Here is a 24,970-nt window from a genome sequence, read left to right as displayed (position 1 = left end):
TTTCCTGCCTACTATAGAGACTATAATAGCCCCAGTAGTGAAGAAGAAACAATACCTCTGAGGGATCTTGGTTTCTATTGCAACGCTTATTTACATGTTCTATTATGCAACTAATTAAACCAAAAGAAAGAGCCACCATCATCGAAGCTGTGCTCTTTAAAAAAACCAGCAGTTGCTACTGGATGTTGCAATCAGCCTCCTCTACTACAACACCCTTAAGCAAATTCTGAGTACAGCACCCTGCTCTCTCTGGGGGCAAGAAGTGAAATGACTCGTTTCTGGATCCCAAAGGACTTGGGAGTGAAATAAATGCTGAATCATCCAGCCTTGCCAACACTGGGCATTCACAGAGGCAGAAGAGCTGCGTCCTGCAGAGCTCTGGTTTTGAGTTTAGAGTAACCTACTAAGACTCTTCAAGTTTGGTATTTCAAAGTTGGGCATCTACTCGCTAGGATCTTCACTGGATAATCACATCTGTCTGCATACCCTGGTTTTCCCCTTGCCTCAAATTCTTCCCCTGTAAAACATGTGGCTGATCACATGCACATCTCAGTGGCAAGACAGAGAAATACAGAATTGTAAGGATATGGACCATAAGACACTGACATCAGTGACAACTTTTTTTAACTACCCAAAATACCCATCTTTTTCCAAGCAGAAAGTTACATTGGGATAACTTTTTTTCAGCCCAGAAAAAAGGCATTTTCCTTTGACTTCAGTGATTTCTCTTAAGAGACAATGACTACTGAAAATCACTATTTTTTCTATCATCAATCCCTAGTAACTTGTTACCACACATGGCTGCCCAGAGAGGTTGTGAAGTCTCCATTCTTGGGGAAATCAAAACCAAACTGTGATTGTACCTGAGCAACCTAGTCTTGCTGACCTCTGCTTTGAGCAGGAGTTTGAAGGTTATCAACAAGAGGTTCCCTCCAGTTTCAACTATGCCACAATCCAGTGTTACTCTGCCAATTTCTAAAGCAAAAAGGCACCTGAGATAAATCTTTTGCAGTGCTAATTCATCCAAAAGACAAGAATCTTCTCTGCCATCTTAACAGAAAGAAAAATCAATTTATAATGTATTTCTGTACTTAAAAGCAGCATGCCATAACTGCACCATTTCCCCAGGAAAATAAAACAGGTACGGCTGATGTTTCTTTTGATTATAAAACAGTCTATTAACATGTCATCAACACACCAAAATTATTTGTAACATCTGGACAAAGCTGAAAACATTTATCAAATTTTTTCATTTGATTGCTGTTTCCAAGCAGGTTTGGTCACAGACCAATACTCTCCAGAAACTCACTGTCCATGGACAGTCATGGAAGAACTCCACACCACCCAGTTCCAACATTGCATGGAAAGCCAAGTCTCTCTGCTTTCACTTGCACCACACTTAGGTATCAGCAAGGGAACTCTTGGTCTCCACATACTCAAGTGCTGCTCTTTTAACAGCCAGGACACTTTCTGCTGTACCAAATTTATTCTCATAATCCAGGTAGCGTTTGAAGAAGAATTTCATCTTCTTCGGTGCCAAGCTCAGGTGTATGACCCTCTCAAAGATGTCTCTGAAAGAAACCAAAGTGATTAAAACCACTGTGTTTGTGACAGCACTCAATACAAGCCCTGTACCCTGTCTTTTAACAAACAGCAGAAAGTCAGGGGAAACATTCAGGGGAAATTGCTGCAAAATGCTGGTGCTTGAAGAAAGAGGCTCCTGACAATGGGCCAAAATATCTAAGTAGAAGCCTTCTACTTGCTTGCAGAACACTAAGGCTGCTGGTCAACTTAAACAAAGATCCAGACACTGCATTGGACCCTGCATTCATTCAGTAGAAATTACTTCCTTTTGTCACCTCTCGGGAAAAAAAAATGGAAAAAATATGTTTTTCCATTTTTAAGTTACAAGATACAAAGGTGGATTATTCAAGATTATTCTCACCCTTCAGATACAAGGCAATCCCTGCAGAGGAACAGGTGTACCTTAGTGCAAGGTAGAAAGTGCAAGGCCTCTAGTTTCTGTCATGCAGGCCACTATTTACAAATTAGTCCCCCTCTGCCCTGTAGAACTCCTTAGGGTCTCCTCAGTCCCAGCAAGGATAAGCACTTCCACACACCCCAGTTTTGTGGGAAAAAAAAAAAAAATATATATATATATATCCCTTTTGCAGTGCTGTAGAAGCCCTTTACAATCCAACACTGAAGAGTACCTCTGCTCTTTTCAGGTGTGCTCTGCCCCTTCCCAGCCTGCTGCACCACAACTCACCGTACTTCCTTCTGGCTGCCATGCTTGATCATGATGTCCATGTAGATGGACCAAATGTCTGTCCGCTTGGGATAATTGCTGAGGGTGCTCTCAAAGAGGGCCTTGGCATGTTCTGTGTCCCCAGAATGGAACTCCAACTGTGCAAACCTTGAAATGACATCCACATCTGGAAAAAGTAATGACATGTTAGGGTAACACAGCAACTCTCCTCCACGTGATCAAACACGAGTGAGAATTACACAGAACAGACAGGCACAGAGACAGCACCATCTCTACCCAGAGACAAAAGGCTCTGTTGTAAAGAGGTTCTGGACCAAGATGGGATCAAAGTGGGAGACAGAAGGGTCACAGCTCACTTCCCATTTCAGCTCTCTGTGGGAAAGAGGTTTATTTTCATATTCATAATGTATCATGCAGCACCCATGGGCAGCCCCAGAAACCTGGGCTTAGACCAAGTGAACTTTTCTAGAGAGCTGTAAAACTAAAAGCTGTCTTTGCTTTTGTGCATCACAGCAAATTCGATTTGGTGCCTTTAGCAGAGGTGAATTTAGCAGTAACATCCAGCTTGAAAGTTCCCCACCCCTGAAAGTCAGCTGACTGCATTCTTCCCCTATTATAAATGCTGTCACATGCAGAGATATCAGAGAGCAGCCCATCCCCTGTCTACATTAAGGTCCACAATAACAATATAATAATAATAAAGCTGGGGCAGAGAGAGCTTACGTTCTTTGGTGGGCAGAGCCTTGAGAGCACGCTCCAGAAGCCTGTGTGTAGCCTCAGCCTGGCCTTGCTTCAGGAGGAAAGAGGCGTATTTCAGCCACACGGATTTCTCCTGACGAAAACGCTTCAGCATTGTGTGGTATAATTCTTCTGCTTGCTGGAAGGACAGAGTTGGGTTACATCACACATTCATAACAAAGCCTTGTAGCTTTAAGACTCTTAATCATATGCTGGGTATCTCTCAGCACTCAGGACATAAAAGCAAGCAGCAATGCATCCTTGCCCACTGTCAATCATAACCATTAATTCCAGTTAAGAACAGGATAGCCCCAAGGATCTGACAGAGGAGAGGTTACACAGCCAGCATTTGCAATTTACTGGCACGCCTGAATGGGATACATGCTAGGGATCTGCTTGCACTATCTTACCTTATACTTCTCAGAACTGGCATAGATGTCACACAGATGCTGGAAGACTTTCAGAGGTTCATTGTATTGAACTGCTCTCTCAAAGACCTTCATCAGTGTCTCCTCACTACCATACATGTTCTCCAAGTTCAGCAGAGCTACCCAGACATTCAGCTTCTCCTGTTCTTCCCTTAAAGCAGAAGTGAACAAGAATATTCAGCCTTTTGCCAGTCTTCACCAGGTTTTTGCAAACTACCCTACATGGACTCACTGACTTGTAGCAGGCCCCAGGACAAGAAAAATGACATACTGGTCCCTGAAACACCATTTTTGAAATAGAGCACAGCAGTTGATTCACACAACAGTTTTTTATCATTGTTGTTTGTAATCAAAAACCAGAAGTTTCAGTCTAGAAAGCACAATATACCTAACCATGCAGTAGAGATGATTTAAGGTACAGCCCTATGGCCAAGGCAACGGGAGTTCCATGTTTTGATTCAAGGACATCACTGACAGCATTATGCTCTTCCAAATGCTTCTGACTATCTAGAAGAATGTCTGTGCACTCAGTTACACCTTCAGAAGCTCCTGAGCTCATGACCTGCAGCAGGTCAGCTGTGGGCCAGTGGTGGTGACTCAGGCCAGACCTTCAAAGGGCGAACTGACAGTCGCTACCACTTAATCCTTCTGAGCTCACTACAACAGACTCTGTCACTCCACACACACAGACCCAGACTGATTCTACCAGTGTTCTTCCACCACAACTACCCTGTCATGATTTATTCTTTGGGGCAAAGAAAAGCAGAGCTCCGTTATTACCTGAAACTGATTGTTTTAAGTGCTCTCTCTGCCACAGCTCTGGCCTTCTCAATCTCTGTAGCCTGGAGGTGGAAGGCCATGTACTGCAGCCAGAGGATGGAGCTGTTGGGACTGCCCAGCACCAGGCGGTCAAAGTCATCTGCTGACTGGGGCTGCCGACTCGGGTCCATTAGAGCTGCCTCTACTTTGCAAAGCTCCTTCTCCCTCTTCTGCTTCTCCAGGTCCTTCTCCTTCTTTGTTCGTTTCTTGAGCTGAAAGAGCAAAACAGAAGGACTGAGGCAGGGCAGATACTTCATGGGGGAATAGGCAGGTCCAGCTAAAATACAGCCAGAACTCAGTATGTCCAAGGCTAAGCAATTTCCACAGGAAGAGATGAGGCCAGCTGTTTAAAAGAGGATAAAAATGATACATACCCCCCACCCCTTCTTACATAGTTCACACCTCAAAGAAGAGCAGCAGAACAGGAAGTCCTTTTCTTTTTTAAATTAAATACATTGAGGGACCAAATACTTTGCTAGCCTGGCACCCTAACTGCACGATTCACACTTTGCCCTTGCCTGTTATTCTTCCATCTTTATCCTCCAGCCCAGTACTCACCACCACCCTCCTGCACTCTGTAAAAATACAACACAATTTCTCCCTATGTACACTGGGGCGTGTTGCTGGACCACTAGGGTGACTCAGGTCTAAATTTGGAACCCACAGTGCCATAGTTCTCTGCCTTGTTACCTCAGGCAATAAAGCATCAGCCATGCATTGCCTTTACAGAGGTGAGTTTTGAGGGACATGGCAAATCCTGAAGAGCAAGCATGAAAGGAGTTCATGAACTTGTTTCTGATTTTGCTAAATTGCTCTCACTGAAAACCCCTTCTAAAAGTTATAGCATAAAAAAGTTGGGGTTTGATGCTTTTTGCTAAATGATTATAACTTGGAAGGCTTTCCATCTCCAGGCTTTTCTGTAAATTTATGACACTTGGGAAAGTAAAAAAGAGAGCTGACATTAAATAAAAAATAAGTTTTGTATTCATGAAAACATTTGTTTGACTCTAAATACTTATTTTTTTAACACGTCAGCATGAGAAAACTTGTTTTTCATGCAGCCATGCTAAAATTAGACCTTTTCTCCCCTGCTTCAGAAGTATCTGCTACTGAAGTCAGTGTTCAAAATAGCTGAACAAGTTCGGTGTCAGCTGTCAAAGATGTTCCCTTGGGTTAAAAGGCTTTGCTACAGGGCAGACAGACATGCAAATACCAAAACATCACATTACATCCACTGTGTGGTGTGGCCTGTGCAGACAATACAATTACACAGTACCTTGGACCGCACATCCTCCTCCTCCTCGCTCTCTGAGCTCTCTTCCTTCTGATCCAGCACAGGTATATCCATCGCATTGTCTTCATCCCAGGTGAAGCCCATGGAAACTTGCAGCCTGGGAGCTTCACCAGGCTTCCCTTCCTGTTCAGAGGAAGACAGAAAATGCCCTGGATTTTAAGTTTTTTAACTTAAATCAGACAACTGCTCTTGGCTTGTGGCATCTCTCCATTTGGTACCATTGACTTCTTGTACTTGCAAACAGCCCATCAGCAAAAACATTAACTCTGACTAGCTTTGTCGTAATTTAAATTCCATCCACCTCAAGCCATTTTCAGATGACACAAACACCACCTTGTCACTCCTATCTGCAGCAGTAATACTTATTCTCTTAAAGTCAAACTGATGCATATCAGTAGGGCTAGAAGGCCGTTTCAGGCTCAGGTTCATCTCCAAACTTCTCACCTTAGATTTTTTAGCTGCCTCTTCCTCCTGGTCATCCTCTTCCTCCTCACGGTAATACACCTCAATTCCACTGTCATTTTCATCTGCTGGGCAGATCTTCCTCTTCTTTGGCTTTGCCTCCTGCAACAAGTGGAAATGAGTGGACAGTGGAGGACAACAACTGTGACAACCTTAAAGGATTACAAGTAAAAAGCCTGACAGCAGAGAGGGCAATGCCCTGGCACAGCATTCCCCACTACTCTCAACTAACAGAGGCAGTGGAGAATAAACCCACACTCACCTACATAGAGTGCAAAGACTAAAGGGACTAGAAATACAACTGGTATCTCAGTTAGCTCCCACCCAAATTTAATCTTTTTTTTCCTAGTCTGTACAATTTCTCATCTTTCTGGGATGAGACTGGGATATTTCCAGTTACTTCAGTATTTGAACTAGCAAAATCCTTTAGCATATCCTGTGCAATCACACCCATACCTGACTACTTTCATAGTTTCCTCTTCTCCTTTTTGTCTTCAGCTTAGGCTCTTCTCTTTTTCCCTCATCATCTGCCTCTCTTTTCTCTTCCTCTGTTCCATACTCTGGTAGGCCTAGGGATTCAGGCAAGACACTTGGCATCCCAGTGTCTTCAGGCAGGAGAGAGAGCTCAATATGTTCTTCTTTTCTATTCACCCTGTGGTGCATCACCAGGAGTAGCAGGACAGAAGAATAAGAAAAAAATCAGAACATTTACAATGACTGCAAGGATCTCAACTTCTTTCAAACTTTCCTGTCTTTGATCCTTCCTCTTTCCATCCTCTCCTCTCTTCTAATTCATAGTCCCTTTTAAAGAACATTGGACCTACCCAAGCACTTTGGCAGTGAGCAGTTTTCCTTCAGGCAGGTACTTTTCATATAAGGAATAGTTCTGTACAAAGTATCGGGAAACATTCTGGAACAGGATTCGGCCCAGAAGAGAAGTGGACAATCTGAGAAGAGGAAGAAAACAAAAAATAAGTATTCTACAGCAGGAAGAAAGAAAAATAAAATGCATTTGTAGCATCATCAGTTCCATAACTAACTTTCACTGCTTTAATTTCACAGGGTCAAGATAGTAGCCATGACATCTTGATTCCCAAGAAAAAATTCATTTTGTGACATCACATTATGCCAGAGACCATCCCCAAACAAGATTCAACAATCATGGAATCAAAATAAATAAGATTTCCAAGACACATCACTTGCCAGAATAATTTTCTCAGGCTACTCACCCAAAGAATACACCTGATGGAGTGATTGATTTGACATAGCCTCTCACTAGCTGGCCTTTTTTAACATCCTTAATACTTGTTATTTCAATGTCCTCTACTTTGCTTTTTACCTTTGGATTTAGTCTAAAAAAAAAAGAGAGGTTAGAAGTTAAAGCACTCATCTGAATAATTCACATTCTGCTCTGGATAGCAGAAAACAGATCAGTACTAACAACAGCCAGTACTCTCTGGAAAATATATTGGATCAGAGACACCCTTCAGTTTATTGAAATGTACTAATGGACTGCCTGCATCTCTGCCAAGCTCTACATAGCATTAGGGAATACACATGCTGCTGCAAACAAAGCCAAACACATCAGCCTGGCTTGCCTGACACTAAGAAAATGAGGAGAGTAAAATGCTGTCTGAAATTTTGCACAGCATTTGCTTGTGTTTTCCCCACTTATTTCTAAGATACTTAACTCCACACTTTTGTTCCATACAGAAGACAAAGCAAGAGGCTCAGTTTTAAGAAACATTTAGGGGTAAGTCTATTATTTAATCAAAACTGTTAAAATGCAGCTGAACATTGAAACGTAACTTTTGTACTGCAAACTCAGTGGTAGAACTTCCTTCCCAAATAAGCAAACAAAAAAGATAAGGCAGGCCTAGAAAATATGACAAACAGAAATTAAATCTGAACCCACTTGAGCAGCTTTAAGTGTCAGACCCTTCAATGTTTGATGAAAAAAGAAAAAAAAAAAAAAAATCTTTCTGAAACAGGAACAAGTATCACCTGTTACAAAAATGCATTCCTTGTTCTTTTAACATGTCTCACTGATCTTCCCAAACAAACAACAACTGTATTTCATGATAATTTTTTTCACTAGGAGATCAACAGACTAGAGGGATGACACATACCGAGATTGCCGGAGAGATAACTGGATTTTATCATTCTCATTGGAGAGGATGTAACACCTGCATGGCAGTGGATGGGGAGAAAACAGAGCTTTTTTACATGCTAAAAAAGCAACAGGTAGAAAATAAATATTTGCACTAGCAGAAAAATAAACAAAGCCCTCAGTTCTTTGGAGCACTTTCTGTTTAATACAAACCAGCATGACACAATAATTCATAAAACTAGACAAAGGACTTCTGAAACATGTCTACTTGATTTACTCAGTCTCTACTGCCAGCACAAAAGAGTTAAAGATTGTTATACCTGAAATCATTTGGCCTGTTGCACTCTACAACATTCCCAAAAAGTATGTGAAGTAGGGAAATGCATTTGCTTGTGCATTACAAATATAAAAACAACTCAATTGCCAAACAGCCCACAGAACCACTACAGAGCTGGGATACTGGCTACCCTTAGCCCCATCAGCACCTTAGCTAACAGAGTAGCTACTCTCAAAAAGACAGTCCATGAAAGCAGCTGAAAAGGGGCTTCTTCATAAATGGAAAATACAAGACTTTCACTCAATCATATATAAGGGAAGTCAGCATCACTTCTTAGCCACAGACTGACCTTATAGGCTGGCACTACCTCAAGGCAGTAATATTTCTAAGCCTTGCAGCTTGGAGGAACAAGGAAGACAACTACTGACCTGACAATCTTGCCAGCTTCGAAGTTCCCCAGAGGATCCTCTGTGTAAGTATCATTCAGGTGAAAGATGCTGACTTTGCCAGTCTTCCCACCTGGCAGCACAATGGTCAAACCAATGTGTGGAATCACCTTTGCTACCTTGCCTACAGAGATGGTGTCCGGCTCCAGTGAGTGAATTCCTGGAAAAGGTGAAGGAAAAGGGCTTCATAATACTTGAAAATATGAAGCAAGAGGTAGTAAGTTAGCGTAGCTGATTTACTTGCCTAGTCACATATCAAACCCACAAACTTTTGGTAAGGTACAGTCTGTACAATCTCTGTTCTCTGCCACATTTGCCTAGGTAGCCCAGACAAGGCCCCTTAGTTGCACAATTCCAAGATCCAGAATAACTGACAAATGTTGATAAATGTACCACCTCAAGTCTCAGATTAACAGGGAATATGTTCAGAAGGGCACAAAGAACAGCTTCAGTTTGAGACACTTGGAAAGTGATTCTTTATTCTAGAGGTCTGACCTCGCTTGAGGTCTTCTTAGATGCTGCTACCCCTAGGTCAGGGGTTAGTTCTGCTCTACAGGGAGGTACAGCTTGGCTCTGGAGTGTAACATCTTCACCCAAGGGGTCAATGAAGACCCAACTCTGAGTAAAGCATAACATGTGGTGGGGTCCTGCTGTTAAGGCTCCACAATACCTGTAAGTGACAAGCAGAGGTTTGTTTCAGAGGCATCTGTTCCAGTCACTGTAGCTGATATTGCCTGGCCATTTTTAAAGCTCTTTTCTGGATGTTTTAAGACCTGAAATAAAAGACATGTTTACACTTATTTCCAGAAAAGGAGCTTTGCACAACTCTGACTAGTGTTTCCCCTATGAACCTTTACACTTTCTATAACCATCTTTGATGTGCTGTTGACTGATAGCTCAGCACTGCTTCAATGGCTCTGCCATCCTGAGCCAAACTAGCTACAGGCACAGTACTTGCTTGTTAAGGGCAGCAACGCCTAAAGGGCAGAGCACTGGGTTATGGGTTCACATGGATGTCAGAAGCATCTGCAGTCATAACTTGTGGCCAAGCATAAGGAAAAAGAAAGTCTGTGTAGCTCACCAGTAACAGCCTCTTACCTTGGTGTTCAGAGACAACAGCAGGTGAGGAACTCTTCCTCGAATGTCGGGGGTGACTTCTACCTCCAGCCAGTTTTTGAGCATGTTATACTAAAAAGACACCAAATAGCCAGAGAAGACAGCATGACACCTTGGGGGAATAAAAATCTTCCCTGGCAGAAATTTTTCACTACTTTTTAAGGCTAAAAAGAACTAGTCCAGCCTTGGCTTCTGCACCAAGCAAAAATAGTGGCTTGGGTTCTGTTCTTACAAGCATAACACTGCTGTGGTTCACAGGCAAATGCACACAGGGGATCAGCAACAAGTGTTCTTTGTGTTGGTGGCATACTCAAAGGCCATTTTACTAGAGCCTGCTGGCAACAAACAGTCATGTCAAAGACAACAGCTCAGCCTGACTCCATCAAGTACTGAATATTTTTGTTTCCTTCCTCTACTTTCCCCGTAAGATGCTGCAGTTGCCATGGACCACTCTGACAGTTAATGAAGACCACAGTCTTCGGTATTTAGGTCTGAGCTAAGGCTCCACAAGGTCACACCCACTTGCTGCCTCCCCCAGCACACCACTTAAGAAGACTTTGACCTCACCTTCTTTACAAAACAGGTGACTGTCTGCCCAACATTGTAGAGTCCAAGTTTATTTAGGGAACTTTCTTCTTTAAGGTTCAGCAATGCTGTGAATTCACCTTCTTTTTCACTGTTGGCAAAAGAAGAAAGAGGACATCAGTAAAACAGCTTTGGTTCTAATGATGAAGATGGAAATTAAAAACCCAGGGGAATGTGCTGAGCTAGTACTACTGTGACAATGTCTTTCACCCCTCCACAGCTGCATTTTTTCTGTTGGGAATGAATTCTTCCCTGATCATAAGAGGAAATCTTTCTGACAGGAGTAGGCAAGACAGAGTCCAGATTGGTAGAACCTGATGCCAAAAGGACATTCAAAGGAAATCATGTGCTAGGAGAGCATTGTGATATTTAACACAGCTACAGGGCCCACATTAGTGTGAAAGAGAGAGCAAGAGGCCTTGCCCCACTGCATACATGTGGAGGTCCTTGCTCATAGCCAGCCCCTTCATGAATGAGAGGTACAAAGGATGGGATATCCAAGGATCCAAGGTCTGTAAAGCATATGCAGACACCACAGAGGCCAACACTTACCTTGGTCGAATGCTGAGCTCTGGAATGGATTGTGTGAAGTGTGGATGGGTGATTGGCAGGCACCTAAAGAAGAGGTAAAGAATCAAAGTTTCTCATGATCTCCCCAGGCCCCAGTCACCCACATTTAATGCCTCTGCAAAAAACCCACGTGCAAGCTCTCTAAAACTACCAGAGCCTTCCAGTTCCAGTTCTTCCTATCACTATTTCAGTAGCAATTTATTTAACCAAAATATCCCAGCAAATTTAGTCCCTGGGGCCTATATTTAAGGCTTTGACTGGATCTTAAGAGTCTAGACATCTTTTTTTCTTGCAATGTGTACTCAAGATAAATACAGCAGCACAGGCAGAAAGCTGACTTACTGAAAGCTGGATCTGAGATAGAATATAATATAATAGCAGATTTCCTCAGACTTCAACTACTCCAGCAAAGGCAGCTATAACAGCACCTGCTGACTGAGGGCCTAAATGACCTGAATTGTAACACAGACTGTTTCATCCTTTGTGTTCCACCAGAAGAAATACCACGATCACGTTTTCTCACCTGTAAGTATTCACATCTCTGCCTCCAATGACTCGAGCAGTCACTTTCTGTCCGGTTTTCAGAGTAGAAGTTGGAAAAGAGCCTATGGGCACTTCGTCCAGAATCCGGGATGCATGGATTGAGCCTGTCAGCTTGTCATCAATAGCAACAGTGACGTGGGTCGGTCTGACGGATTTAATGGTACCAGTAACAACATCCCCCGGGGAGAGCGAGTGCTTCACAGCAGGAAGCATCTCCTCTAATACGGTCTCTGACTCGTTCCGTGTCCTTACAAAAACATTCTTCTTGGCTGGGCCTTGTACTGCTAACAAGACCCCATGGTTGTTCTCCTTCACTGCTTTCAAGGTCACAGAGATTGTCTGTCCCACCCTCAGCTTTTCTGAGTCGAAGCGGAAGGTGTCATTGAAGTGGCAGGCGATGGGGACAGCTGCTAGCTGGGCTGTTCCCGGCAGAGACGCGATGGCAAAGTGCTCTGTGATGTGCTGCACCACCACAGAGTGCTGGGAGTTCTCTCGGAGCCGCTAGACAGAAATGGACAGAGTGACTTCTCCTGCTGAGATTTTGATTCTCTCCACTCTACCTCCCACAGTTCTAAAAGAGGAAACAGGCCCCCTTGAAATTTATTAATCACCTACAGTTTTCCAGACAGAAACACACAAACCCAAAAACTGAACGCATACTCACTTGCTTGGGTCTTTGCTTTAACAGTTCTTCCCGAAGAGAAACATGCACCTCAGATGTGAGGGCATCCACATGAAGTACAAATGCCTTCCTCTTCTCACCAGGAGAAATATTTTTGTCTGCAAATGAGTATAAGAAGATTATGTCCTGATGACAATGAAGAATTCTGAGCAACTGTGATAGCAGAACACGACAAACATGAAAGGTTTAATTCCTGAAGACCAAAGAGTGCTTAATTACGAAGTAATTTTTAGTAAAATTACTAAATTACTACCAAATTAGTACCAAATATACAGTAAGTCTATTTAAGAACAGTTTCTTCCAATGTTACTGGAAATGAGAAAAAAAAGGAGACCTTTGTATTTGAAAAAAGTCTGATCTTTCTTGGAAAAAGTTGATTTTATGTAGACATGATCCTTAAAAAATTGAAGACAAGGCTGACTAAAAACAAGGTCAAGTTAATTTAGGTTTTGAAAAAGATTTTCCTAACATTTGCACAAAACTATCATCAGTCTATCACTCGCTAAGGAAAAAAAACAGTCTCCTGAAACAGAAGTGCTTGGGTTTTTACTTCTGCTGAAGTTAGAGGTTTATCTTGCTTTCACTGGTTTATTCATTACTTCAGCAAGTATATGTTTGGTTTTGCACAATATAACATCTTTTAGTTTTGGAATTAGAAAATTATGGTCCTGTTTTAATGTCATTGATCTTTCAAGAAAAATTGTCAACAATTTCAAGTATATATTCCACGGAGTATGCTCTTTCTGAAGGAAGAAGGAAAAAACCAAGAAAGCTGGAGCTTGTATTCATACTTGTCTATATACAGTATGGTTCAACTACGGATCTCTGAGCACAAACTAGATGCCCAAAATACGAGACAGGATTAACAGAGGCACAGAGAAGTTTATATCATATTTTCTGAATCACACAAATGGGATAGCAAGACTATTGGGAAACTTAACTACTCTTCAAGGCCATCCCTACTCGGATCAGACTTCTCTCTATTAGATCCTCATCAGCAGAATCCATTTTGGGAGAGGTTTCAAAGTACAAGAATGAAAACTGACACAAGCAAAGGAAAGACCCTCACCTCCCAAATGGTAGCGGGTGGCAGTTATAGTCAAGCCTTTGACAGAGCTGCCACTGAACAGTGCTGAGCCATCCTCCCTCACATCCTGCATGACCAGATGCACCCTCTTCCCAGGCACCAACTCACAAATGCTGGGCTTTCCTAAATAAAGGGATGAAAAAGCAGGAAATCAAGTTTACTGATGCTGTTTCATTGCAAAACAAAGACAAGCCTTCACATTTACTCAGTGGCACATGAAGCATTCATCTGTCTTCATAAGGGAAAACAAAGCCTAGGCTCCTGAATCTGCAGAAACACTAAGAGTTAATCAAAGTAAAAACCCTTTTGTGTCATTAAGGACCTAATAATTTTAGAGAGAATAGTTTCCAATCTTATATGAACACTGGAACCCAGCACTGCATATGTAAAAATGTGAAAGCAAAACAGATTAACACTAGAAGCACAAAACAGACCTGTCACTTCACAACTACAGGAAACAAACATTAAAAAGTACTGGATATAGGAAGAAACTAAAAAGACAAAGTCAGAATTTAATAAAAACACCAGAAAAACAGCATGTGAAAAAAATCTGTGCTGGAAGACCTGTAATGCATGCAGGTAAATCTATTTGAACAAACTCATTCTCATGTGAGTACTGTGTTTGGGTTATCACAAGCACTTGACCCAAAATCAATGCAAGAAGCTTAGTAGACTTCAATGAAAAGAGCTGTTTCTTTGGCTTGTTCCAGCTGTACCTACGAAAAGCCTCTTGTCAGTGGCAGACACTGCACACACATCCTTTTTCTTAAGTAAGATACTTTGGGAAGTGAAGCCTTTGCTTGAACTGAACTTTCACTCAAATGTTTTTCTTTTCTTGTTTCTCTAGAGCACATTTTCTTTTTTTTACTTGATACCCTTTAGCAGAACAGTCTTTTACCTCTTCTCAACAACTCCTTGATTTCTTTCAGCTCCTTGAAATATTGATTCAGGAGGGCAACGCCATCTGCAGCAGAATCTCCTGAGCTGCACTCAGACACCTTCAGATTGAGGAGCACACGCTGCTTCTCCTCATCAATGCTCATCACCTTTGCAATCACAGTCTGTCCCACCACAAAGTGGTCCTTGGTGTCTGTCACAAACTTGTCACTCATGCTCTGTGCAAAGGAAACAGAGAGCAAGGTTACTGAGCACAGGTGGTACCGATCAACCACCCACAGAGCTGCTCAGAAGGGTTTGAGTTATGACTTCATGTAAATGCATAAGAGAAATTAACAAAGACGAAGAAAAACCCATCAATTAAAATTAATTACCGAGGTCACATGAAATTCTTGTTGAAGCTTAAGCTCACTTGAATCAAGTGCTTAATTTCATTCTGGAAGTGATTTAAAAGGCAAACCTAAACCCTTTTACCCTGCAGCAGGAAGCTGCGCAAATGCAGGGCCTGCAGCCCAGTTGCTCCGTCCTTGTTATTGTAGCTTTGCTAAAACTATGTTTCAAGCAGCCTGATCACACATAAGCTGCTAACTGAAGTGGAGGCACTGCTTACCACTTTAGGTGCCAGTCCTGTCACACCAAAAGGAAACTCCACAAACACTCCAAAGGGCATCACATTCCTCACATAACCAGTCAACAACATGCCAGGCTGGATTTCAGAGAAGCTTCTCACAACTTGTTCCTCCTGTACAGCAGAAATCACTGAAGACTTTCTACTCAAGATCTGAACAACCAGTTAAGAAAAATGGGAAAAGATGAATGAGAGCAGCACGATGCCAACAAAATCTCTCAGTGCTGCGCTGCTAACCATTGGGCTAAAGCACTTGCTACAAGTTACAGTACAGGAGCTCTAAATGCTGTAATTCCAATTTCTGTCTTGATCTTCCTACACGAAAATTTAGCAACTCCTGTGTCTTAAATTGCTCAGCATTAAAGATACATGCTTCACAGAAATAGCAGAAATATAGACTTCCTAATAATACAGTTCAGATTTTTGATATAAAAACAGCAACATTTTTCCTAAGATTGTGATAGGTTTAACTGCCCAGAAGTTGGTTGGGAAAACAAGTCAGCTCACAACCTAGTTCTGAGGAGATTCTAGTCCCAGCTGAGCCTCAGTTCTAGCACAAGTTATAATGCCCCTCTGAAGTATCATTAGCATGATAGGCACTTCCACTTCAACTAACTACAGTAATCTTCGTTTGTTGCAGATACTCCAAAATCTTTAGAGTTACCTCCTTTCCACACACTTTGCTTGCCTGGCTGAGGTGGAAAAGGATACAATGTGCTCTCCCTTGTCACTTAGATACATAACTCTGGGCAGGACATCTCCCTCTTGAAGACAGTGCCACAGGAGCTTGGAGGTTGCAATGAAGTCAGAGAGGTGCAGTGTGGGGATCCAGGCTACCACATTGTCTTCATCTTCTAAGATGGAAACTTCTAACCCATTATCTTTCTTCTTCAAGATTTTCACATCAACTATCTGAAAAGAGAATAAGTACAGTGATATAAAATTCCAAGTGTTTTTGAAGTCATCTCCTTTGATGCACAGGGGACGTGACGGGCTGCAGGGGATCTGACATTGCCTCCCAGCTATACATGAAAAACTCATCAACAGGGCCGAGCTAAAAAGCATGCCAACACTGCAGGTAAAATAAAAACTAATTCTCAGCTCCCAGAGAAATAAAGAGCTGGAAACATTATCTTAGTTGTGACTTTTCATTTGAAGGGCAAAGGGAATAATTTAATCAAGATTAGAGCTGTACTGTTCCTGCATTAGAAATACCTGCAGGGAGTTGTTTATTGCAAAAACAGGGAAACATTTCAAAACATTTCTCTAAAGCTTTTTTTTTTTTTTTTCCGAGAGCAAAAGCAGCTGTTTTTGGAGCAAGAAAATCAGCATCATCCAGAAAACAAAAAAAGAAGACTTCACCTAGGAGTACGATTACTAATTGGTACCTCCAGGACTCTCTGGGGACTCCTTTATCCTGACCTCTGAAAACTTAGGTATCGTTTTTGATCCAGGAGGTCAAACACACAGTAAAAAATGCACATTTAATGCTAGTTCCTGATCACCACCAGCTTTCTTGAAGCAAAGTTGTTCAAAGTATACCAAATCATATAGAAAATGAGTAGGAAAAGGCTAAAAAGGAATAGCCATTGAATTCAATACCTCTCCTATTTGGTATTTCACTTCTTTCTCCTTTGGAGTACATTTCCATTTGTCCTCAGGGCCAGGTTTGCTTGATAATCTGAAGGACAGCAAGAGTCTTTCCTGCTGAGGCTCACATTTTAAGACCATTACTTTAAGAACCTGCAGAAAAAAAAAAATAGAAGTATAAAACACAAGTTAAGTTCAGCTGACACTCCTCCTCCGTTTGCTACCACCTACAGAACAAGACAGGGACATACATACACAGTACACTTTTCTCTCACACCTGAGGATAGCAGGCCAGTGGCAAAAACCTAACAAGTTCAACCACAGACAAAAGTCCTTCAGATCACACTGATGTAAAATAGAAATACATAATCATTAAATGAGCTTGTGAAGGTATGTAACAGGTCTATAGCACGGTTGAGAATAAAATCCAGATCTCCAGATCTGCAGTCAGAAATTCTGACTAGAAAATTACCTTTCTCCTAACCCAGCCAACAAATAACAATATTAAAGACAAAGAAAATCACCAGAAAAAATAATGAAGACAGCTGAGATCTCTTTAATTTTGCCCACAACAAAAACCAGAACTGTGAATAACACAGTTCCTAAAGTGCCTGTAATTTGAAACAAACAGGATAACCAGAGTAACACTGAGGCAGAAAACATCATCCTTCTGATTCTGTAGGTAAGAGAGGTACATTAATTACCTGGCCATCAAAGAAGACTTTATCTGGACAAGATATGGGTTCTGAGCCCAGCTCATTCTTGGGTACCAGACCTTTGACATCATTGTAGAACTTAACAATGCAGCCAAACTCCCTTGCACACACTACAAAGCCATGTGTGATCAAGCCTGGTTTTGCATCTTCATAATTTGAGAGGACTGGAAGCTTTGATTGGACGAGACTTTTCTTTAGAGTAAGGATCAGCTTCTTTCCTCCAGGATTGCACTCCAGCACCTACAAGAATGGAGTAGAGAGGTTCAAAAAGCATGTCTGCCCTTTCCTGATCAATCTAGCTGCTAAATACTCAGAAGTGTGTAAAGCAGCTGAAGATCCTGTCTGGCAGCTCTCACCCGACACTTGACTTCATCTCCTATGTTGTACTTCTTCTCAGGCTGCTTCAGGATCACATCAGAGAGATGGAGGGATGGCACAAGTCCTCTAATCCCATCAGCTACTTTCACCTGCATCCCAATGGGTTTTAGAGAGACCACTTTGCCCTAGAACCCAAAATAGGGGAAAGAATTGGTAAATTGAGCATGAAAAGCAGACTGTGGACAGGTAGGAAACAGCCAAGATACTACAATAGATACAACACCAAATCTAATCCCATTTAAAAAAAAAAAGTCATCTTAGACCAAACTACACTGCACCAAACTAATCTGACCCTTTAACTTTTATAGACTTCATAAGGTTGTTGTATACCTCTTTTCTTTTAAGCATAGACTACTTCTGCAAAATCCTTATTGATGCCAGCAAACTAGAATTGTTTCCAGAGACATATCCAATACAGCCATGATTCAGACATAACAGTCACAATGAGTAACTTTCTGCCCATCAGCTCATTGTGATTGCTCATACATGAACTTTTACTTTGACTGCAAGGCAAATTTTAGTTTCTCTCACTCAAGTCTTTCTAAAAATGTATTATGGCCACAAATAGATGACTGACCATAGATAAAGTTTGAATGCCTTTGCCATATCATGAATAAACACATGAACAAAATGGGAAGTGTTGCATTCCTTTAATCAAGGCCTGCAAGACAAGGTTTTTTCTCATTTTCAACTCACTAGTCTAGATCTGAAGTTAGACACACATAATGGCAGAAGGAGTGCACATAGGCAAGATCACTGTTTTAAGTATAATATGCTCAGATCTTTCAGAAGCTCACCTGCACCACATCACCCACGTGGATATCCTGGTATTGCAGAAACTGTGCTTCAATAATCTGACTAGAGAAGAGACACAAAGAGAAGACCAGTCAGTCATCTCGAAGGAAATCCAGGATAAGAGAAGACAGTCCCATCTCTGACTTTTCCCAAATATCCATTATTCCACACACTCCCCAGTGTTCTACAACTCCAGAGCTGTGTTTTACTCCAAGTGACAAATCTCTCAAAACAGCTCTTAGGATATAAAGTTCAGGGAGGTTCACCAGGCTCCACTCCAGGTGACAGTCACACAGTTATGGCCTCATGAAAGGAGAACCCATTATCTGATTTGCTTAAAGCCACAAAGTTGGAAGTGCTAAGAGGGACTTTATAATACAAATGAGCTGCAAGATCAAGGCTTGATTTCTTGTTGAGCCATGGTCTTCTGACACATGGCAGAAGTAATTTAACCTCCTTGTGTCTCAGCTCACCAACAATACTGATGGTATCCCAGTTCCACAGAGTACAGAGAATATGTGCAGGATGCCCAGACAGCCTGATATGCCACAACATAGATACAAGTCAAAAAATCCTGAATGGCAAGTTCCAGTCCAGCAAAGCAGTGTAGTATTTTCCACTCTCAAACACCTTTCCAATTATTCTACCAGTCTTCTGGAAGAGTCTATTATACTCACTGTTTCAGAGATACAATACACATCTCATCCATCAGGCTGTAGTCAATGATCCGACATTTATGTTTGCAACCTTCCTTAAATGCCCCAGGTTTAAAGGATTTTCTGGTTTTTGAAAGATGCTTCAACTAGAAAAAAGGAATTACAAGTGAATGTTTGGAAAGCGGAAGCACTGATATGGGCCTTAGGCTGAAGTGAGCATCTGACAAATCTGTTCCTCTAACATTCTCTTTGTGCAGGTTTCACCAGCTCTTCTTGCACAACAACTCTCCTACATTTCAATTCAAACAAGGGGATGTATCATTTGACAAACACCTTGCATGCTGTCTTAATTTTATTGTATTGTCTCACAAAGAGGATAAAGGCAAAAAATAAAACCCTCTCCTAGCTCCCTTTCCCAGCAAGCTAATATAGATATGGAGGACTTGCCCCAGCAGCCTGGCACTTACCCGTGCAAATGCAAGAGTGCCATCATCAAGCTCAAAGACGGCCCCAAACTGCTTGTAGAAGGTTTTCACCGTGGCCTCCTCCAGCACTGCCCCCATGCGCTGGGCAGGGAGCTGGCGTGGGGCTCCCCCGGGGTGCAGGAAGGGCGGGCGCAGCGTGAGCCGCACTGCCTTCGACGTGGAGTGTACAGACAGCACACAGGCCTTCACCTGGGAACACAGGGGGCTCGTTAAACCAGAGGAAAAAAGGCACCTCACTCATGCTTGCATACATTCTGCTTGGTACCTGAACTCTCTGTCCATGTACAAGCACTTCCAGTGCTGCTACTAAGACATCACTCGCTTCTAACAGCTTCACCAAAGAGGGGTTTTTGCTTTTGTCTGTTGTTTACAGACTAGGCCGGTATCAATGCAGGGAGGGGAACATGACCACACAAGTCATCCCTTGCATCCCCTGCAAATCTCCAAGCTTCCCAAATAAGTCCTCCAGGAATGGCTTTGCTCTTTACAGCTTTAAAGCAGCCAATTCAAGTAAATTCAAGTAAAAGATATGAAAGAAGCTATCAGCCTTAAGATATCAGAGATAATTCCACAGAAATGTTGGAGAAGGTAAGAGATGATGTAAGCAACATAACAACTCCAGGCATCCTCCTTACCACTTGATCTGGAGAATAGCTCATGGATTTCTCTGGGTCCATGTGCATGAAATCCACAATGCCAGTAAAGTAAGACAGAAATGTCAGTTTCATCCCAAGTGGGGCCACCTAGGAAGGGAAATGAAAAGACGACAAAAAAATTTCCACACTCAGTTTTCATGCAGCACAGAGAACAATTCACACATTTCAAAAAAGGGCACTGCCAGTGTTAATCAACAAGCACATCACAAGAGACAGAAAAAACTGCTAACAGTTCTGCTTTGCACACTGTTGGAAAAAAACAATCCTTCAGTTTTTTGATAAAGCTGTGTGTTGTATGAGGACTACTGCTATCCTGTTGAATACTTTAGCAATAAAGGCCAGAAAGCACAAAATGAATCCTTCTTCTGCTTCCAATTCCATCACCAGCTTCAGCCTTTACACTCAGGGCATCACAACCAGAACTGAGATCAGACCCCATGTAATGGTGGTGGATGGGAGTGTCTAGCAGATTATGTTTGCTACTGCTAAGTAATTGAGACCAATCAAAAATTTTCAGGGCATAAACTCTCATCTCTGCTTCACCTGTCTCCTGCCTTCAACAACACTGAGAAGAAACCAACCCAACAAAAGAAACCTAAACCAGAGCTTACCTTCTGTACTCGAGCTTTCACCACCAGCCCTGGCAATAAATTAGAGAGTGTCCAGTTCTGTCGCTCTGTGGCAATGGATGCAGCCACCTCCGATCGATCAATGGACAAACAGACCACCCTGCCCTCATTCTTCACTTCCACAATGAGGCAGTTCAGGTTCTGGCCTATTTTCAAGTCAGGCCCTACAAAGATGAGTCACAGCATAAAACCTCTACCAGGAGCACTCGGTATTTCCTCCCACTTTTTCCAAAGGTTTTACAGAGTTTCCTCTCAATCTAAGTGAAGTTTGCTGCCAGCAGGGATTTGGAACACAGTCTGTCAGATCACAGGCTGAAACACAAAGGCTTGTTGCAGACCAGCCACAAAACTGCTGCTTGCAGCAACCTGCAAAGATTCCACTTTGACCCAATCCCACCAAGGTCCTCTAACACCACAGATAAAATAAACTAAACTAATCCCTGTCAATCTCCACCTCCATTTTAACCCAGCAGAACCTCCTGCACTACTTCTTACCTTTCTTGACTGCTTTGATGTAATTTTTGGCTTTTTCATGAGGCAGGAAAGCATGAGTTCCAGTGACACCAATATCTATGAGGTAGCCATGGTCTTCCATACTCAACACAGAGCCAGAGAGCAGCTGTTGAGAGGAAACCATTGCAACTCAGTAACGTAATGAAAGAGCTGGGTCTCGAAAGAATGAACATATGGCAAGAGATTCCCCATCCAAGTACTCCCTTGTTTTGTATGGACAGAGAACTGAGCTTTCCAGAGCAGTTCTGGAACAAGAACATCACATTTTTCTTATCACACAGCTCAGCTAACAGTGAGATATGAAGTCTACCTTTATTTAGCTATGCACACAAGGAGCTCACAAACTAGTAGGAAAAGAATAGTGATGCTCAAATATAGCAGGTGCATAAAATCATACAGCTGTAAACACAAAACATAAACAACCAAGCACCTCTGCAAGCCATGTTATATGTTACTCTCCGTAAAAATTAACAAAGAAACCTACTCAGAAAAAAGTAATTAAATAATTTTGCCATACTGAAACAGAATAAAATGAATTAATTTCATGAATGACAACCTGGAGACAAGAACTAAACCCAACCTCACTTCACAGGTCTCTTCCATGGTGGGAGCAGCTCCACATTCTGTTCTGATCCCATGTAAGGACAAATTGGAATGCAAGAGCCCACACAGGCTGTGACAGACCCAGGAAACTTACCATGCCCACTGCTAGTGTTGTAGAGCTCAGGCCCTTGTTGACCTTCTTGGGGTCAATCGATAACTTGACACTGCGACGTCCATCGTCACTTTTCTCAATGCTGGTCACGATGCACCTGACCAGTGTCCCTGGAGAAAACAGTTCTGGGAGCGAATTCAACTCCTGCCCAGCAACATGACCAAAAGAGAAACATACAATTTTTACAATATTAAATTATATAAGGCTAGACTATGTTACTGAAACAGAGTTTGAAACCAAAATCCCATAGGAAAGTCCTGCTTCTCTGTCAACACTACAGTAACAGGCAGGAAATCCCACAAACACCAGGATCTCAATAGAGAGGCAGGGATGACACTATGTCATGTCAGCAAGACTGAGGGGCCTTGCTTCAAAACACTGTGGAGTCAGGAGACTGCAGCTGAGGAAACATCTACAGAGCCAACAGTGACCCTAACCTATCCTCCTCCTTCAGCAGGGAAAAACACCACCAGCAAAGGGGTAGTGCTAATCCCACATTCCACAACACCTTGGGAAAACTTAGGCACCACTGACCCCAGAGAGGCAGGGTAACTGATTATTTCATTTTATTTTTTCCTAGCAGTCAGCTGTTACCAGGAAATTGCAAAGTTTGCTTGGAAAGCCCAGTTCCAAACCAAGGTTAGTCAATGTCAAGCTCCTAAGCAAGACCTCAGGATTGATTTTGAGGTACTAAGAACACACTCTAGCTCCAAGCACAAATCACAGCCCCAGTGCCAGGCCTCACCTCCAGGAGTTCTCCTTGGGCCACCTGCTTGGTCAGCAGCTTGCTGTAGGCATCGCTGACCTGCGTGACCGGCACAAATCCGGAGAGGCCGTTGGGCAAACTGATGGCAAGGTCGTAGTCATTGACCTCTTTTATACAGCCAAGGAGCAGCATTCCCTCACTGAGCGCCTGGGAAAGCAGGAAAACAGCATACTACAGGTATCTTGGCAAGTCGATGATAACAGGGGGATAAACAGTTAAGTTTTGTACCGGATCACTGATATATTTGGCAGGTTTAGGGAGGAAAAATATGTCATTTTTATGTAGCCCAGAAAATAGAGGCACACAAAATCAAACAATTATGCACAAACCTCAATTGTGAGTGGTCCAATATTCATAATATTGTCTTTAACAGCAGCTGTTTTGTCTGCCTTGAACCTTTTCTGCTTTACTTGATCCTTCTGGCTCCTTTTTCTTTTCTGGGATTTTTCTTCATGTTGAACCTAAAGCAGATTACAAGCACCGAAAGTTAAAAAATAAAAGTGGATAAAGAAACAAACTTTGCACTATGGTAAAACTCTGCTGACATGAATAAAATACTGATTTGGACAAAAAAGAGAGAACCATCTTGCTAACTATTGTCTGTCTACATGCAAGTCTTCCAAAGTATCTCCTTTGGAAGGAGAGGCTGAACATTTATAAAGCTGAATCTTGGGAATGAAAAGAGTGGTGCAAGAGATCTGCATCACACTCTACTAACAAAGACAACCTAGCCTGTGTCCAGTAACATCAGGCTCACCATACAGCATTTTGGGATAAGATGCTTGTGGAAAGTTTAAAAGCTACTGCCTAATCAATAATTTTGACTGAGTTTTCTCAGTTGTCATAGTCAAGATGTACCAGATATCAGGGATCTTTCAGAGATCAGAAGGATGGTGGATGTCAGGAGACATCTATTTTTGAGTCCCTTCTGCAGTTTACTGTAGAAGTAACAGGTAGAGAAAGTTGCAATCAAATTCTGACAGTGTAAGAGCTCTGAGAAGTTAATCAAGAACATGCAAACAACGTACATCAAACAAATTGTCCTGCTCTAACTTTGGTTTGGGTGTTTTTCCCTCTGCAGGTTTCTTCTGGGTGCCCCCTCGAGGAAAGTTTTCTTCCATGGATGCCATCCTTGCACTGCTCTGGGACAAATGACAAAGCAGAAATGAAACATACAGTTACCGTGCTTGTTCCTCACAAATAATGAGGTGAACCGCCCAAAATAAGAAAGACTTTGGATGGCTGCTCTAGTTAGTCAAAAAACTCACATCCAAATGGATTTAACATTTGACTAGAATGAAGTGCTGCAATAGTCCATCTAATTAGGCACATTCATAACACTTTTTACTATTGCACAGTTTCAATGAAGTATTACAGTATTAATTTTTAAGACACTTAAACACACCGCATATATATTCATAAAACTGCTTTAACCATATGTTTCCTAAACCAGCCTTTATTATATTCAGTGGCTGAATTTACCAGTTTCAGTAATCAAGGAGAAAGCCGTGAACAAAACACTACATAAGCTTGGCCTTCATTTTTACTTTTTGAGTGCTACCTATAATTAATTTAACTTGCTACTTCTTTATCTAAGCCATAAGTATATGTATATAAAATAAGTAGTTAACCTTGTTATTTCAATCAATAAAAAACACCTTGCTTATTAGGCAACAATTCACTTGTTACTACTACTAATAAATAATAATAAATAAAAGTAGTTGCTAGTACTGTATTATTAGTGCTTATTGCTCTTATACTAATACCATTGCTTCTTATTAGCCAACAGTTCTTCTACAAACAATAGCGCTGAAACCCTATGTTGTCAAACTTGAGGCAACCTGTTAGACATACGAAACTTATTTAAATGGGAAGCACACGATAAACCGAAAGCCCATCAAGGCACGCTTCACCTCAGGGCTCGCTAAGGAACACAGACACCTCCCGTGGCCGGCAACCGAGGCGGCTCCGCCGGAGCGGACAGGGCTGGGATCTTACCTGCCCGGGGCCGCTGCCAGGGGGAAGCGCGGGATCTAGGCCGTTCCCAGGAGCGGGATGGGGCCGGTTCCCAGGATGAGGCCGGTTCCCAGGATGAGGCCGGTTCCCGGGATGGGGCCGGT

General features: G+C 42.2%; 1 protein-coding gene across 2 annotated transcripts; it reads right to left on the bottom strand.

Moving 5' to 3' along the window:
• Nucleotides 1-1,044: 1,044 nt before the first annotated feature.
• PDCD11 (programmed cell death 11) lies at nt 1,045-24,949 on the bottom strand. Of its 2 annotated transcripts, none has more exons than XM_015633228.3 (36): nt 24,849-24,949; nt 23,879-23,987; nt 23,180-23,311; nt 22,830-22,997; nt 22,067-22,228; nt 21,352-21,475; nt 20,839-21,020; nt 20,207-20,314; nt 19,554-19,760; nt 19,108-19,232; nt 18,433-18,493; nt 17,614-17,760; nt 17,246-17,497; nt 16,554-16,694; nt 15,663-15,863; nt 14,934-15,104; nt 14,325-14,541; nt 13,409-13,549; nt 12,322-12,437; nt 11,638-12,158; nt 11,097-11,159; nt 10,527-10,635; nt 9,942-10,031; nt 9,514-9,616; nt 8,826-9,003; nt 8,140-8,196; nt 7,240-7,362; nt 6,835-6,957; nt 6,467-6,662; nt 5,993-6,112; nt 5,531-5,671; nt 4,216-4,466; nt 3,418-3,586; nt 2,993-3,146; nt 2,270-2,435; nt 1,045-1,571 (listed from the first exon to the last, which is right to left on the bottom strand). In XM_015633228.3, the coding sequence occupies exons 2-36, from the start codon at nt 23,978-23,980 to the stop codon at nt 1,400-1,402; spliced, it is 5,493 nt and encodes a 1,830-aa protein (XP_015488714.1). In that variant the 5' UTR covers nt 23,981-23,987; nt 24,849-24,949; the 3' UTR covers nt 1,045-1,399. The 2 variants fall into 2 exon arrangements, with proteins under 2 accessions (XP_015488714.1, XP_015488713.1); XM_015633227.3 differs by having other exon boundaries at nt 23,879-23,992; nt 24,849-24,943.
• Between the last annotated feature and the right edge of the window lie 21 nt (nt 24,950-24,970).

The sequence above is a fragment of the Parus major genome, chromosome 6 (genome assembly GCF_001522545.3).
Source record: "Parus major isolate Abel chromosome 6, Parus_major1.1, whole genome shotgun sequence".
Lineage (NCBI taxonomy): Eukaryota > Metazoa > Chordata > Aves > Passeriformes > Paridae > Parus > Parus major.
The sequence above is the reverse complement of the archived record's forward strand: the minus strand, read 5'-3'. Positions and strand labels throughout refer to the sequence as shown.